Source organism: Hypanus sabinus, chromosome 7, assembly GCF_030144855.1.
Source record: "Hypanus sabinus isolate sHypSab1 chromosome 7, sHypSab1.hap1, whole genome shotgun sequence".
Taxonomy (NCBI): domain Eukaryota; kingdom Metazoa; phylum Chordata; class Chondrichthyes; order Myliobatiformes; family Dasyatidae; genus Hypanus; species Hypanus sabinus.
The window spans coordinates 77,607,354-77,622,005 of NC_082712.1; the positions used below are offsets into that span (position 1 = coordinate 77,607,354).

Below are 14,652 nucleotides of genomic sequence, written 5' to 3' on the forward strand. Positions count from 1 at the left end.
TTGATGTGGTTTTCGCTCGTGTTTGCCGTTTGTGTGATTTGTTCCTTTACTGCGTGTTGGGTGTTTGATGTTTTTCTTTGGACGGGTTCCATGATGTTTCTTTATTTTGTGGCTGTCTGTGGGAAAACGAATCTCAGGGTTGTATACTGCATGCATACTTTTATAATAAGTATTTTGAATCTTTGTTTAGCAGCCCAAATCAATACAGAATTCATCTCAACTTATACACACACAGGAATATACAATATATATAAACAGTATATTTATTTATAATCTATTTATAATACAGCTACTATATAGACATCCACAGCATCGTAAATTTTAAATTGTCCCATTCAGGTCTAAAGATTTTAATCACTGTTGGGGGTTCTTACACTTGTGGGGGAAAGTCTTTCCTGACAAGGGTGGTTACTCTGCCTGACAGGTGAGACTTATTCCTTCTTTCTAGGATGTGATAAGCATCTTGATCTTGGCAAGGTTCATTTAGTTCACTGGAGTGTTCTCTTATTAATCCATCTATTGCTCCCTTTACGATCTGATCTCTCCTAGATTCCTCATCCGCAACAGCTGAAGAATTCTCTATTTTCGCATTGACTTCATTCTTCTTGGCCTTCCATTCATCCAGCTGGGCTTTGGTCTTCGCATTCACTTTTGTCTCACACTTGATATTCAACCAATAACCTAATGTATGCAGAGTAGAGTTTGGCTTTTGATACTCAGAAAAGCTGAATGTTTGCAACTTTCCTGAAGCTCTCTTCCAGCTTAAAACCAAACCACTTTTGCAAGTAACTGTCTGATTAATGTATCAGAAGCTCTCTCAGACATGTTGCCTACAAAAACTGTTCTGGTAGGGCCACTGTTGTCATCGTTTTGATGATCCCTCTGAGCAGCATGCTCCTTCCTTGGTTCCTAATGCTTTCCAACTGGGAGCACCAAGGCTGGCACCAACACGTGCTTGCCCTCTGTTGGGCAACGGTTCGTGGTGCACAGCATGGGGACAGATGTGGCATCATCCAATACCGTTCATAATTCACCTTCAGTTGACTCTGTTGCAGGGGGTGTGGCATGCAAATGGTGGCTATATCTCCAAGCAAGTTGTCGTTCTCTCAGCCACTCACAACCCCACAATGCTGCGCCTCCTGTTTTTACCACATGTAAGACCAACAGGGCTTGTTAGTTGTTGTATTTCACTGTTACAAAAGTCATTCCTAGTTGAGTTATCTTTTCTCAAGTATAGGTTTTTGGATATCTACAGGCTTCAGTTCAGTATTTTTGAAATGTGTTTCAAACTTATTTTGTGGGAAGACTGAAACAGCTGAGTCAGTCTTCAATTCCATTTTAATTAATTTGCAATTCACTTCCGGTGGAAGCCATATTGCTTGTCCATTGTTAGTTTTCACATAGTAAATCTCAAGGCTACTCAGTCCTGCGACACTTTCATCACCATCAGGATTTTCACCAACAATGCTCTTTTTGAAATTGCAGTTTGTCTTTTTATCTTTTTTTTTTCTCTTCATTGTGCAGTCCATTTATTTTGCCTGCCTGACATACTCTTCGTATGCTTCCCACTTTGTTGCATTTTCTGCAAGTTTCACCTTTGAACCTGTATTGGTCTGATGTATGGGAGCCCCTGCCACAAATTGTTTGGCCAGGTACCTTCTGTTTAGATGTTGAAATTTTATTCATGCTCACTTTCATTCCTGACTGCAGCTCAATTGCATCTCTGTCTGCTTTTTTCATTGATAGAGCTATTTCAACTGCTCTTTTCAATGTGAATTGTGCTTCAGTTAGGGGCCATTTTTGAATGCTTTCTCTTAAGATTCTACAATTCAAAACATCTCTGAAGGTATCATCAAGTCCATCATTGAACTGAAAATGCTCAAACAATCTCTTCAATTCAGTCATGCAAGCTGAAGTGGACTCCCCTTCCTTTTGCTTCCACTTATGTGTTCTGCAAAAACACTAAAGTGAACACTAAAGTGTTCTGCAAACAACAATGCTTTGGATCTAAGTGATACTTTCACAATATCAGCAAAGTCTGTTGGATCCAGTTTGGTTGGAGCAGTTAAACTTCATAGCAAACTGTATGCCTTTAAACCCAATGCACTCAGCATCGGTACTTGCTTCCCATTGGCTATTTGTTTTGCTTTAAAATACTGCGCAATTAGCTCAGTATACATATTCCAGTTATCTGTTGTGTAGTAGAATGTGTCAATCTTTCTAATGTAGCCAGCTATCCCTGCCTTCCTTTATAATTATTATCACCTAGTATTGTACTCCCCATGAACCCATGAATTCTTCCATTTTCTGCTTTTTTTAAAAAAAACTTGATCTTATCTTCCCTTCCAAAGAACATGCATTGTGCTTTTTTTAAAAAAACTCAACTGTTTTGCTGTTCCTTTTTTTTTAACACAACCATATCACTGGCTCTTTTAAACTTGAATGTCTCACTGTCCTTCAACAGGTGGTTTGTTTTAAAAATACCTCATCACCACTGTTATGTTTTGTAACTCCAACACCTTAAAGTAATTAAAAGAAAAAGACAGGAGTCCAAAATGCAAGTCTAACTTAGTTTTACTTTAAGAGAGGGTGCATGTATTATGCAGTAGCATCATGACATGTGCAAATCGCTTATTTTTGCATATAACCCATATCGAAATATTTAAGCAAACCACAATGCTTAATCAGATAATATATTTACGATATTACCCAAATATGACTGAAATATTTAATACACAACAGTGGCCTGCAACCATTAGCACAGTGCAGAACTGACTCCTTCACTCATTTGTGGACTCTGTGGTTCATGTTCTATGTTATTTGCTTATTTTTTTACTCATTTGCAGGTTTTGTTCTTTCTCCCACACATTTGGTCTTTGTTGTGTGGATTTTTCTTTAAGTAGGTGATATTTTGTTGTGGCTGCCTGCAAAGTAGACGATTTTTAAGTTTGAATACTGTCAACATACTTTGATAAATATATTTTGAGCTTTGAATTTTAAAGTCTGCAAGCATCTAAATATAAAGTGAAGTGTGCGTGTCTCTGTATGCGTGCATGTGTCTCTGTGTGTGTGACCTTTGTGTAAATATGTGTGAGTGTGAATAAGCACATAATTGTGTTGTATGCATACATGTGTAAATCTAAATGTATGTGACTGTCATTGAGAGTGTGTGAATGAGTGTGTATTGGTGTGTGAAAGACTGTGAGTGTGAAGGAGAGTGCAAGTGGGAATGTTGCACACATATGTGAGATGGCCTGTGTGTCTGCCCATGTGAGTCTGGGAATGTGGTAGTTGTGGTAGTGAGTACTTTTCTTTCTGATCTACAGCCTGGGGAGATGTCCTGGGTGTGGCTGTGTCTGGCAATGAGTGTGTATGTGTATGTGTGTGCTCATCCTCATTAACATTCACCCTGTATGAATGGCCGTTATCAGTTCAAACACACTCACACACACATACACAAGGAACCACTCTCAGCAAACACACACACACACACATTCCACATACGCACACTTGCATGCACACAGGCACTCATATGTGCACAACTATACACACTCACACACTTTGTACAGTGTAACGGGGGGGGGGGGTGGAAACAGGGTGTGCAAGAATGATCCAGTCTCAAAGGACCTTTGGTAGAAATTGTGAGCTTTGCCCTTGCTGGTTTGTATTTCTGCAGTGGTTATGGTATCCTGTCATTAGATTTCCTCTTGCTGAGTCACAATGAGTAAATCTTCATGCCAGGAAGCTGGAGGTGTGACTTCTGGTGGGAAGGCACATGAGCAGTGAGTAAGTGGTCCCTGATGGACACATTATTCTGCAGTTGTGTTTGTGAATTACAGATCACCGATTGCTCAACAACCGCTCAGCTGAAGGTTGAAACATTTAACAATTTCAAACCATTGCAATACACACAAAATTCTGGAGGAACTCAGCTGGTAAGTTTCTCAGTCAGAGTGGTGAGTGCGTGGAATGGGCTGCCGGCAACCGTGGTGGAGGCGGATATGATAGAGTCTTCTAAGAGACTTTTGGATAGGTACATGGAGCTTAGAAATTACTAGGTTTACCTATAGCCCTCTATTTTTCTAAGGTAGGGACGTGTTCTGAACAACTTTGTGGGCCGAAGGACCTGTATTGTGCTGTAGGTTTTCTATGTCAGGCAGCATTTCAATCATGGCTGATTTATTTTCCCTCTCAACCCCATTCTCCTGCCTTCTTCACAAAACCTTTAACACCCTGACTAATAAAGAAATGATCAACCTTTGCTTTAAACATACACAATGACTTGGCCTCCACAGCCATCTGGGGCAAAGAATTCCTCAGTTTCGCCTTTATCTAGCTGAAAAAATTCCTCTTCATCTCTGTTCTAAAGGGATGTCCTGCTATTCTGAGTCTGTGCCCCTGGTCCTAGATTCACCTACTATAGGAACCATCCTCTCCATGTCCACTCTTTCTAGGCCTTTCAGTATTTGATAGGTTTCAAGCTCTTATTCTTACAAGCTCCAACAAGTACAGAGCCATAAAATGTTCCTTTCACTTTAACCCTTTCACTCCCATAATCATTTTCATGAACCTCCCCTGGACTGTCTGCAATGCTAGGACATCCTTCCTTAAATAAGGGATCCAAAACTGCTCACGATACTCCAAATGAGGCCTCACTAGTACCTTATAAATTCTCAGTATTATATCCTTGTGTTTATGTATTTATTTTTTGATTGATTGAGATACGGTGTGGAACAGGCCCTTTTGCCCCTTTGAGCCGTGCTGCCCAGCAACCCTTGATTTAACCCCAGCCTCATCACAGGACAATGTACAATGACCAATTAACCTACCAAACAGTACGTATTTGGACTGTGGGAGGAAACCAGAGCACTCGGAGGAAACCCATGCGGTCACAGGGAGGACAAAAAAAATCCTTACAGGCAGTGGTGGGAATTGAACCTGGGCCCGCAGGTACTCTAAAGCATTGTGCTAACCACTAAGCTACTGTGCCGCCCCATGTCACTTATATTCTAGTCCTCTTGAAATGAATGCTACCACTGCATTTGGCTTCCTTACCACTGACTCAACTTACAAGTTAACCTTTAGGGAATCCTCCATTAGAACTCCCAAGTCCCTTTGCCCCTCTGATTTCTGAATTTGTTCCCTGTTTAGAAGATAGTCTACACCTTTATTCCTTCTACCAAAGGGCATGAGTATTAACTTCTCGACACTGTATTCTGCCTGCGACTTGTTTGCCCGTTCTCCTAATCTGTCTGAGTTCTTCTGCAGACTCCCTGCTTCTTCAACACTACCTGTCCCTCCACCTATCTCTGTGCCGTCCACAAGCTAAGCCACAAAGCTTAGTTTTGTCATCCAATTCTGAATTCTGTCACCCAAACCATTGACATATCACATGAAAAGAAGCCGGACGCCTGTGGGACACCAATGGCCACCGCTGACTGCCAACCGGAAAGGGCTCCCTTTAGATCAAAGCTGTGGGTCAAGGTAACTGGAGTATTAATTAATTGCAGTACGTGTGTTTTTCACAGAGTTGACACTGTGTGAACTGAAAGTTTATGCATATTCAAAGCACAACAGCTCCCGACCCACCACTTCCCTGCAACTGCAGAGGCCGAGATCATGTGTGGAGCATGTGAAAAGGGCAGAGAGAGTCCGTGTGGAAGATGGCTTGTGACTGTAGGTATGTTTGTGTATCATGGCATGTGTGTGAGACAGATTGTGTGTGACTGAGAGGCAGTGTGTAACTGCATGTCTCACTGAGTCTTTGATGGTGTGTCTGTGACTGAGAATGGGATGTTGTGTGTCACCATGAGTCTGTGGTGGTATGTGTATGTGACTGTGAGACTGCGTGAGAGAGAGGATCACTGTGTGACTGTGAGATTAACTGTGAGAGACAGTGCGTGACTGTGTGCCTGTGACGTTATGTGCGACTGTAAAAGTGATTATATGTGTGAGAGAAAATTGTGTGTGAGACTGCAGGATTATATCTGTCTCTGTCAATATGTTTGAGAGAGTGTGTGTGAGAGACTGTTTACAACTGTGCATGACTGTGTGTGTGTGTGTGTGCACCTGAAGAACTTGTGTGACATGACTGCATGAGAGAAAACCTGTGATTTTGTGTGTTGTGTTCCTCTATGTGTGCTGTGTGTGATTTTGTTATAAACCAAATTCTCCCTGCTCACTACGGGTCACCTCTTCCCTCCCCCGTCATAGAACGACCTTAGAAATGGACAAGGGAAACGCAAGTCTGGGCCACAGAGTCCATACACACAGCTTAATCTGGGATCACCCTGTGCAGACACATCCCCGTCTGGGATTACGCTGTGCCTACACGGGCCTGTCTGTCCTATTATCCAATGACGGCCCGGTCTGGGATCACCCTGTGCAGACACGGCCCAGACTGGGAAACCTTGTGCAGTCAATGGCTCCAGTTACGGATCCAGTTCTGGGTGGTATCGGTGCTCCGACGGCTGATGCTGAGTTTCCAGCGCCGCCGGCAGCACGGCGGGACGCAGGCGGAGGAGTGGCGGTTGAGGGAGTAGATGACTGGGTCCAGGCAGCTGTTGATGCTGGTCAGGGCCATGCTGACCCGACGCGCCGAGTAAGTGAAGCGTATAAACTGGCAGCTGGACCACAGCCCTCGGCGGCGGAGGGTGTGCAGCACCTGGATCACATGATAGGGCACGAAGCAGATCAGGAAGACGGCGAGAACCAGCAACACTGTGCGAAGGGCCTTCTTCTTAACCGTGTGCACGGAGCGGCCGGCGGCCGGCTCTAGCAGCCGGCAGGCGATCAGCGGATAGCACACGGCGATCACCAGCAGGGGCAGGAGGAAGCCGAGGACGGCCGCCACGAAGCTGATGCTGGAGATGCGGCCGTTCCAGGAGCTGGAGGAGAAGTTCTCCAGGCAGGCCGTCCGGCCGTTCGGGAACTTGCTGGTGAGCGGCCCCTTGAGGGTGAGGTAGAGGAGACAGGCGGCGAGCAGCAGCCAGATGAGAGCGCAGACGAGCAGCCGGTAGCGGGGCTGGCGGAGCTGCAAGGAGCGCAGCGGGTGAACCACAGCGATGTAGCGGTCCACGCAGATGCAGGTGAGGAAGAGGGTGCTGCCATACATGTTGGCGAAGAAAAGCGAGCCCGTGATCTTGCAGCCCCATTCACCGAAGATCCAGTCATTGCCCAGGGCGTGGTAGACCACCTTGAAGGGTAGGGTCAGCGCGAAGATCAAATCGATGACGGCCAGGTTCACCATGAAGAGGTCTGAGGGCGAAAATTTCTCTTTGGCCCGCAGGAAGAACCAGAGGGCGGCAGAGTTGGAGGCGGTGCCCAGCACGAAGACCACGCTGTAAACCACGGGGAACATGATGTACTGGAAGTCGGCGCTCTCTGCGCAGCCTTGCGTGGTGTTGGCGGTGACCGAGAGGTTCTGACTGTCCGTGGCGTTAAGGTCCAAGAATGCCCATGGAGAGGACGGCGTTCCCTCGACCCCGAACCTCTCTGTAGCCGCGGGGTCAGACCCCACACTCGTGTCAGCCATCTGTACAGAGTCGTACACTGTTCACCGGCGTTAATATCCCGCCCTCAATGAAGGATCCCTATCTGGCTGTCTGTTTGCTTCAGTTCCGAGGAGGACTTCCCCAGTTGGAGTACTCTTGAAAAGTTACCTTCCTCGTCTGGAGTCCTGCAGGCGAGAAAAAAAGGAACTGCCATTAATTCGCCCGTGAACCTTGTTCCTCCTCCCAGTAAGATCCTCGACTCCCCCCCCCCCCCAATCCCTGAATGTGCCCACAGACATCTTACAGGAAATGGGAGCTGGTGCGGGTGCTGGGACACAGAGATAGTCTAAAGGGACACTGCAAGGAGAGATGGCCCTGCCCCGGACCCACCCCCCCAAAACAGTTGTTTGTTCAAATTGTGTAAATTTTGTGTAGAATCTATGGTTTATTGATTTTTTTTTCCCTTGTGAATGGATGGCATGTCCCTGTAATGCTACTGCAAGTAGGATTTTCTACGCAGCTCTGGAACATGTGCTTGCGCATCTGAGAATGAACTGGAGATGACATTCTATGATACAGGTAAGTCAATCTGCAGGGAAGAAGCTCTTTCATTATTCTGGAGCACAGAACAAGTGTGTGGCAGCCCTGGACATGGTCCCTCTCAACTTGACAGCGAGGGCAACTCTTCCTGAGTATTGAGGAACTATCGACTCCTTACTGCACGTCCAGAGTGTGATCCTTTACACTAGTTCCAACTCCCAAAGCATCCGTGGGAACTGTCATGCATTGCTGACATACCCCACTAATGGGATAGGCAGGGGACACTCACACCATTATCAGATCACCTCCAACCCTCCAACATCCTGACCTTGTGTTGCTTCCCTAACCGATCCAAAGTTTTGTGCACATGTAGTCACTTCCATATCGCAGATTCTCAGGTGTTTGCACAGGGACCAGAAATCATCTGGTTAGATGGTAGAGGATTCTCGAAGGCCAGTTGGCCATTTTCTGTGCTGAATGTTCACAGGATTATGGGACCAGGCAGGTGGATGCCATAGCTCGAACACAGGGTGCTTGTGTCCTGCAGATTCCATGATCCCACAAGACCTTCAGCACCAACCTCCTCTGGATCCCCACTTGGCATCATTCTGCTGTGCCCTCCATAAACTCCACCCTCCCCTCCAATTGTTCCTCTCCCTCTACCTCTCTCCCCTTCCTTAAAGCTCTGTCTAGTGCTTTACGTTGTTTACACTGTGGCAATCCTCTCTGGTACTTCTGTATTTCAAGACTTGTAAGTGTAGGTTATCAGATATATAAACTATGGGGTCAAAGTCCTATTATTGCTAAGTAAGTAGCAATTATTTGCAGCTTTGTCAACAATGCACAAGGTGTGGAAGTGAGTGGGAATGTTTACTGTTTCCTGAACACCAGCATTGTGTGGAGTCATAGCCACAGTGCTTGACAGCAGGAAACAGGCCCTTCAGCCCATTTCATCCATGCTGACCAAGTTGCCCAAGGAAGCTATTCCCATGTGCCATGTTCCTCTAGACCAGGGGTTCCCAACCTTTTTTATGCCATGTGCCTGGACCAATACCATTCAGTAAGCGGTCCATGGACCTCAGGTTGGGAACCCTGCTCTCATTCTTTCCTGTCTATGTCCATGTCCAAGTATCTTTTAAATATCTTACTTGTACCATTTCCTTTAACAGCTTGTTCTGTATATTTACTATCCTGTGTGGGGAAAAAAACCTTTCACTTTGAAACCTCCCTAGTTTTAAACTCCACTGCCTGGGGGGGGGGGGGGGGGGTGGAATTTGTGGCTATTTCCCTTACCTCCGTTCTTCAAGATTTTATAAACATCTATAAGGTCACCCCTTAGCCTCCTTCAGTCCAGGCAAAATAGTCTTAGCTTAACCAGATTCACCTTATAACCTGGTAAGTTATTTATTGGGATACATCACGGAATTGGTCTGTCCGGCCCTTCAGACCCCGCTGCCCAGAACCCCCCGATTTAACCCTAGACTGATCACGGGACAGTTTACAATGACTCATTAACCTACTAAACGATACGCCTTTGGACTGTGGGAGGAAACAGGGAGAACGTACAGGCAGCGGCAGGAGTTGAACCTGTGCCGCCTGCACTGTATAGCATGCTAACCACATTACCGTGCTGCCCCATAAAGTCGTTGCCTATGTATTTTTTGCACCCTTCTAGTTTAGTGACTTCCTCCCATAGCTGAGTGACCAAAACTCTACATAAAGTGTGGTCAGCTATAACACGTCATCAAAAGCTTCCTGAGTAATGAAGGCAAGTGCCTTCTTCAGCACCCTGTCTGCCTGCCATAGAGCATGGACACAGGGCCCTTGGCCCATCCATGCCAACTGCTGCCATTGAGTTGATCTCATCTGCCCGTAATTGGCCCATAGTTCTCTACACCTTTCCTATCCGTGTACAATTAGATCAGGGGTTCCCAACAAACTGGAAACTGTAGATCTAGAAAGATGTAGAGAACTATGGGCAAAATGCGGGCAGATTATTGATTAATGGTAAGGCCCTGTGGAATAAAAAAGGTTTTGAACCCGTGATCTAGATATTTGTTAATGTGCCGCTTCTGCCACTATTTCTGGCAGCTTATACACGCACCAACCTTTGAGTGAAGAAGCTGCCCCCAATGACTCTTTTAAACCTCTCGCCTCTGATTTTAAGCTTATGCCCCTCTTGTTTTCAATGCCTCCTTCCTGAAAATTAATACGTGCTTTCACCCCTCCTATGCCCCTCATGATCTATCAGATCACCCTCTCAATTTCCTTCATCCTAGGGAAAAGCATCCCAGTCTATGCAACCTCTCCTTGGAACTCAGGCCCCTAAGTCCAGACAGCAATCTGGTTGATCTGTTCCACATTGTTTCAGCTTTAATAACGTCTGTCCTGTGACAGGATGGCCAAAACTGTGCACCATTATCCAAGTGTGTTCTCACCAGTGTCCTCATGTAACTGCAGCATAACTTCCTAAATCCAATACTCAGTGTCCTGACTGATGAAGGCCAGTGTGTCAGATTTCTTCTTCCCCACCCTGTCCAGCTGTGATTTATACCCTCTCACCCCGAGGTCCATCTGTGCCACAACACTCACATTCACTGCATTAATCCTGCCCTGGTTTGATCCCCCGTGCTCTCTTCATTCCTCTTGCACAGCCATTTAACAGTTAGTGAGGGAGACTGTCAATCCAAAACGTCAACCATGCTTTTGCCTCTGCAGATGCTGCCTTGTCACTGAGTTCCCCCGGAGGTGTGCTTTTCACTCCAGATTCCATCATCTGCAGTACTTTGTGGCCCCAGCATCAGGTTTAATATCAATGTCATAAAATTTTGCAGCAGCATTAGAGTGCAATACATAAAAGTATTTATGTATACTGTATATTTTAATTGTAATTTATAGATTTTTATGTATTGTAATGTAATGCTGCCTCAAAACAACTAATTTTACAACACATCAGTGATATTAAACCTGATGCTGGGGGTCACAAAATTTATAACAAATTTATATTTATTATATTTTTTATATATATATATATAATAAAAATACAAATATAAATATATCCTTCTTCTGGGTAGTGCATTTACAAGACAGTCATTATCAATCTCTTCAGAGATTGTCTGTCTGGCGTCAGTGGTTGCATAACCAGGACTTGTGATTTGCACCATCTGCTCACATGACCATTCACCACCTGGTCCCATGGCTTCACATGACCCAGAATTTTAGGGGTGTGTGGTTGGGGGATGCTCAGCAGGTGCTACACCTTGCCCAGGAGGGGTGACCGGTAGGCTAGTGGACAGAAGGAGCTCCTTATGCCTCCTTTGGTAGAGAGGGATCTCCACTCTGTCACTCTGTCCATTCAGAAATCTGATGGCAGAGGGGAAGAAGCTGTTCCTGAAACACTCTGTGTTTCTTCAGGCTCCTCTACCTCCTCCGTAATGGTAATGATAGGAAGAGAGCACATCATGGTTAATGGGGGTCCTTAATGATGGATGCTGCCTACTGAAAGTGTCCACGTTGCTGCAGATGTAAGAGACAGACAGACAGATATACTTCATTGATCCCGAGGGAAATTGGGTTTTGTTACAGTCGCACCAACCAAGAATAGTGCAGAAATACAGCAATATAAAACCATAAATAATTAAATAATAATAAGTAAATAATGCCAAGTGGAAACTAGTCCAGGACCAGCCTATTGGCTCAGGGTGATGGAAATAATGAAAGGCATTTCCCTGGCACTGGTCACCACTTCCGGATGTCACAAAGTGCCGTACGGCCAGTACAATGCTTCTGAAGTGTGGCTACTGTTGTAACCATAGTGTTCACTTCATTGTGAGTACTACACACAGCAACACATTCACCATGCAGATCGATGGGACTATGCAGAATAATAGTATGGACAGACTAGATGAGCCAAAGGGTCTGCTACTGAGCTGCAGTTCTCTGTGGCTATGACATTTCATTTCGCTCTGTCGGATCTGCCAAAAACAAAATGAATCTGAATCTGAGAAACAGATGATACCACTCACCAAGAGTCCAGTGGTTGCTGAAATACTGAAGCTGTGGAATCTCTGAAATCTGCCTTTCTCTGCCGATTCTTTCTGACTGTTTAGAATGACTCCTCTCTTTGCTGTGTTCTGTCTCCATCTGAGTTATGCTCTGTTCAATGAACAGAAGTTACTGATATTATACTTCCTGTTCAGTAAATTTCCCAACTGGGTAAATCCCCTCAGCCTCCCTTGAAGCCTTCTCCTCCTCTCTAACTGGAAGTAGGATTTAATGAGTCTGCCTGATTGCACTGAGGAAGAGATTGCCACATAGCCAAATAAACCTGATGAGATAAAAATGTGAAATCTGATTCACACTTCAGTTTGCTGACTGCACCAATGAGCAGTTCTCATATAACCATATAACAATTACAGCACGGAAACAGGCTATCTCGGCCCTTCTAGTCCGTGCTGAATGCTTACTCTCACCTAGTCCCACTAGCCCGCACTCAGCCCGTAACCCTCCACTCCTTTCCTGTCCATATACCTATCCAATTTTACTTTAAATGACAATACCGAACCTGCCTCTACCACTTCTACTGGAAGCTCATTCCACACAGCTACCACTCTGAGTAAAGAAATTTCCTCTCATGTTACCCTTAAACTTCTGGCCCCTAACTCTCAACTCATGTCCTCTTGTTTGAATCTCCCCTACTCACAATGGAAAAAGCCTATCCACATCAACTCGATCTATCCCCCTCATAATTTTAAATACCTCTATCAAGTCCCCCCTCAACCTTCTATGCTCCAAAGAATAAAGACCTAACTTGTTCAGCCTTTCCCTGTAACTTAGGTGCTGAAACCCAGGTAACATTCTAGTAAATCTTCTCTGTACTCTCTCTACTTTGTTGATATCTTTCCTATAATTCGGTGACCAGAACTGTACACAATACTCCAAATTCGGCCTCACCAATGCCTTGTACAATTTTAACATTACATCCCAACTCCTGTACTCAATGCTCTGATTTATAAAGGCCAGCATACCAAAAGCTTTCTTCACCACCCTATCCACATGAGATTCCACCTTTTGGGAACCATACACCATTATTCCTACATCACTCTGTTCTACTGCATTCCTCAATGCCCTACCATTTACCATGTATGACTTATTTTGATTAGTCCAACCAAAATGTAGCACCTCACACTTATCAGCATTAAACTCTATCTCAGGACCAGACCTATCATTTTCCATATTTACTGTGAAACCAATAGTGTTCTGGTCACTAGATACAAAGTGCCCATCCACAAACTTCTGTCACCTGCCTTAATAGCAGATCAAGTATTGCACACTCTCTCATTGGGACCTCTTTGTACTGATTAAGGAAATATTCCTTAATACATTGTACAAACTCTATCCCATCTTGTCTTTTTATAGAATGGGAGTCCTTTCTTGCAGGCATTTGCAGAGGAATAAAAAAGAAATATAATGAAATTTTATGAAAAACTATAAAGGAAGACTGGCAAACACTAATGTACAAAAGAAGATAAGCCTTCATGTCTGCCTATTTCAGCTTCCTTTTTGATGACACTACCCCATGTAGATGGAGCTCAGCAACACAGCCAGCCCAGTGTCAGCTCTAGAGAAACCCATAGCTCACATAACCTATCACGAAGACACAGGCCAGGCCACTGTGATGCCTTTGTCCACATTTGGGGAGAAAAGATGGGATGACTACCCAGAAGTTTGGAAAAAGCTGCAGAAAGTTGTAAACTCTGCCAGCTCTGTCATGGACACTAACTTCCCCAGCATTCAGGACACCTTCACCTGGAACGTGACCTCTACTGACTTTGCTACCATCAGGGAGGAGGCACAGGAGCCTGAAGACACACACTCAACGATTCAGGAACAGCTTCTTCCCCTCTGCCATCAGATTTCTGAATGGACACTGAATCCATGAACACTACCTCTCCTCTCCTCTCTTTTTCATCACTTATTTATTTTATATATACTTTTTATTGTAATTCACTGTTTTTATTGCAATGTGTTGCTGTCGCCAGTGATATTAAAGCTGATTTAGATTCACAGCTTAGGGGTGACCCTACGCACAAAGAGGGTGACCAGGTTTTAGGCATCTCCTCCTCAGAACTTCCCAGTGTTGGTAGAGAGCTGCTGAAACCACGTGTCCAGATCTTGCTGACATACTATAGGAAGAACGGGTAACAAACTGGGGTTTTTCTTGGTTGCAGTGGTTGACCATGATGACTTCTGTACTTGAAGCCACAGCGGACAGTTGAGTGGGGACCAAAGGTGAATGACCTGTTTGGGAATGAACATGCCAAGCCCCTTCACCAGAGATGCCACTCCTCCCCGAACATCCCACACACCCTATAATTCCAAGGTATGAAGTAATATGCACCTTCTGAACAGAAGTGTTATGTAAAGCATTCTAAACAACTTTAAGTAAGAAGCTGTGAGAAGGAACTTTGCAGGTGGGATCATTGTCTCTTGATACAGAAATTAGCAAGTCAGAATGCTTCACACCAACTGCTTCAACTTAGCTCAAATGAGCCACTTCTTCTATAAAACCTTTAGACACGTGAGCAGAAATAGGCTATTCAGCCCATTGAGTCTGCTC

General features: G+C 44.8%; 1 protein-coding gene across 1 annotated transcript; it reads right to left on the reverse strand.

Moving 5' to 3' along the window:
• Positions 1 to 2,563: 2,563 nt before the first annotated feature.
• Positions 2,564 to 12,869, reverse strand: LOC132396887 (lysophosphatidic acid receptor 6-like). The gene is made up of 2 exons (XM_059974925.1): positions 12,059 to 12,869; positions 2,564 to 7,678 (listed from the first exon to the last, which is right to left on the reverse strand). Exon 2 carries the CDS (start codon positions 7,532 to 7,534, stop codon positions 6,419 to 6,421), a length of 1,116 nt encoding a protein of 371 aa, XP_059830908.1. The 5' UTR covers positions 7,535 to 7,678; positions 12,059 to 12,869; the 3' UTR covers positions 2,564 to 6,418.
• Positions 12,870 to 14,652: the final 1,783 nt, after the last annotated feature.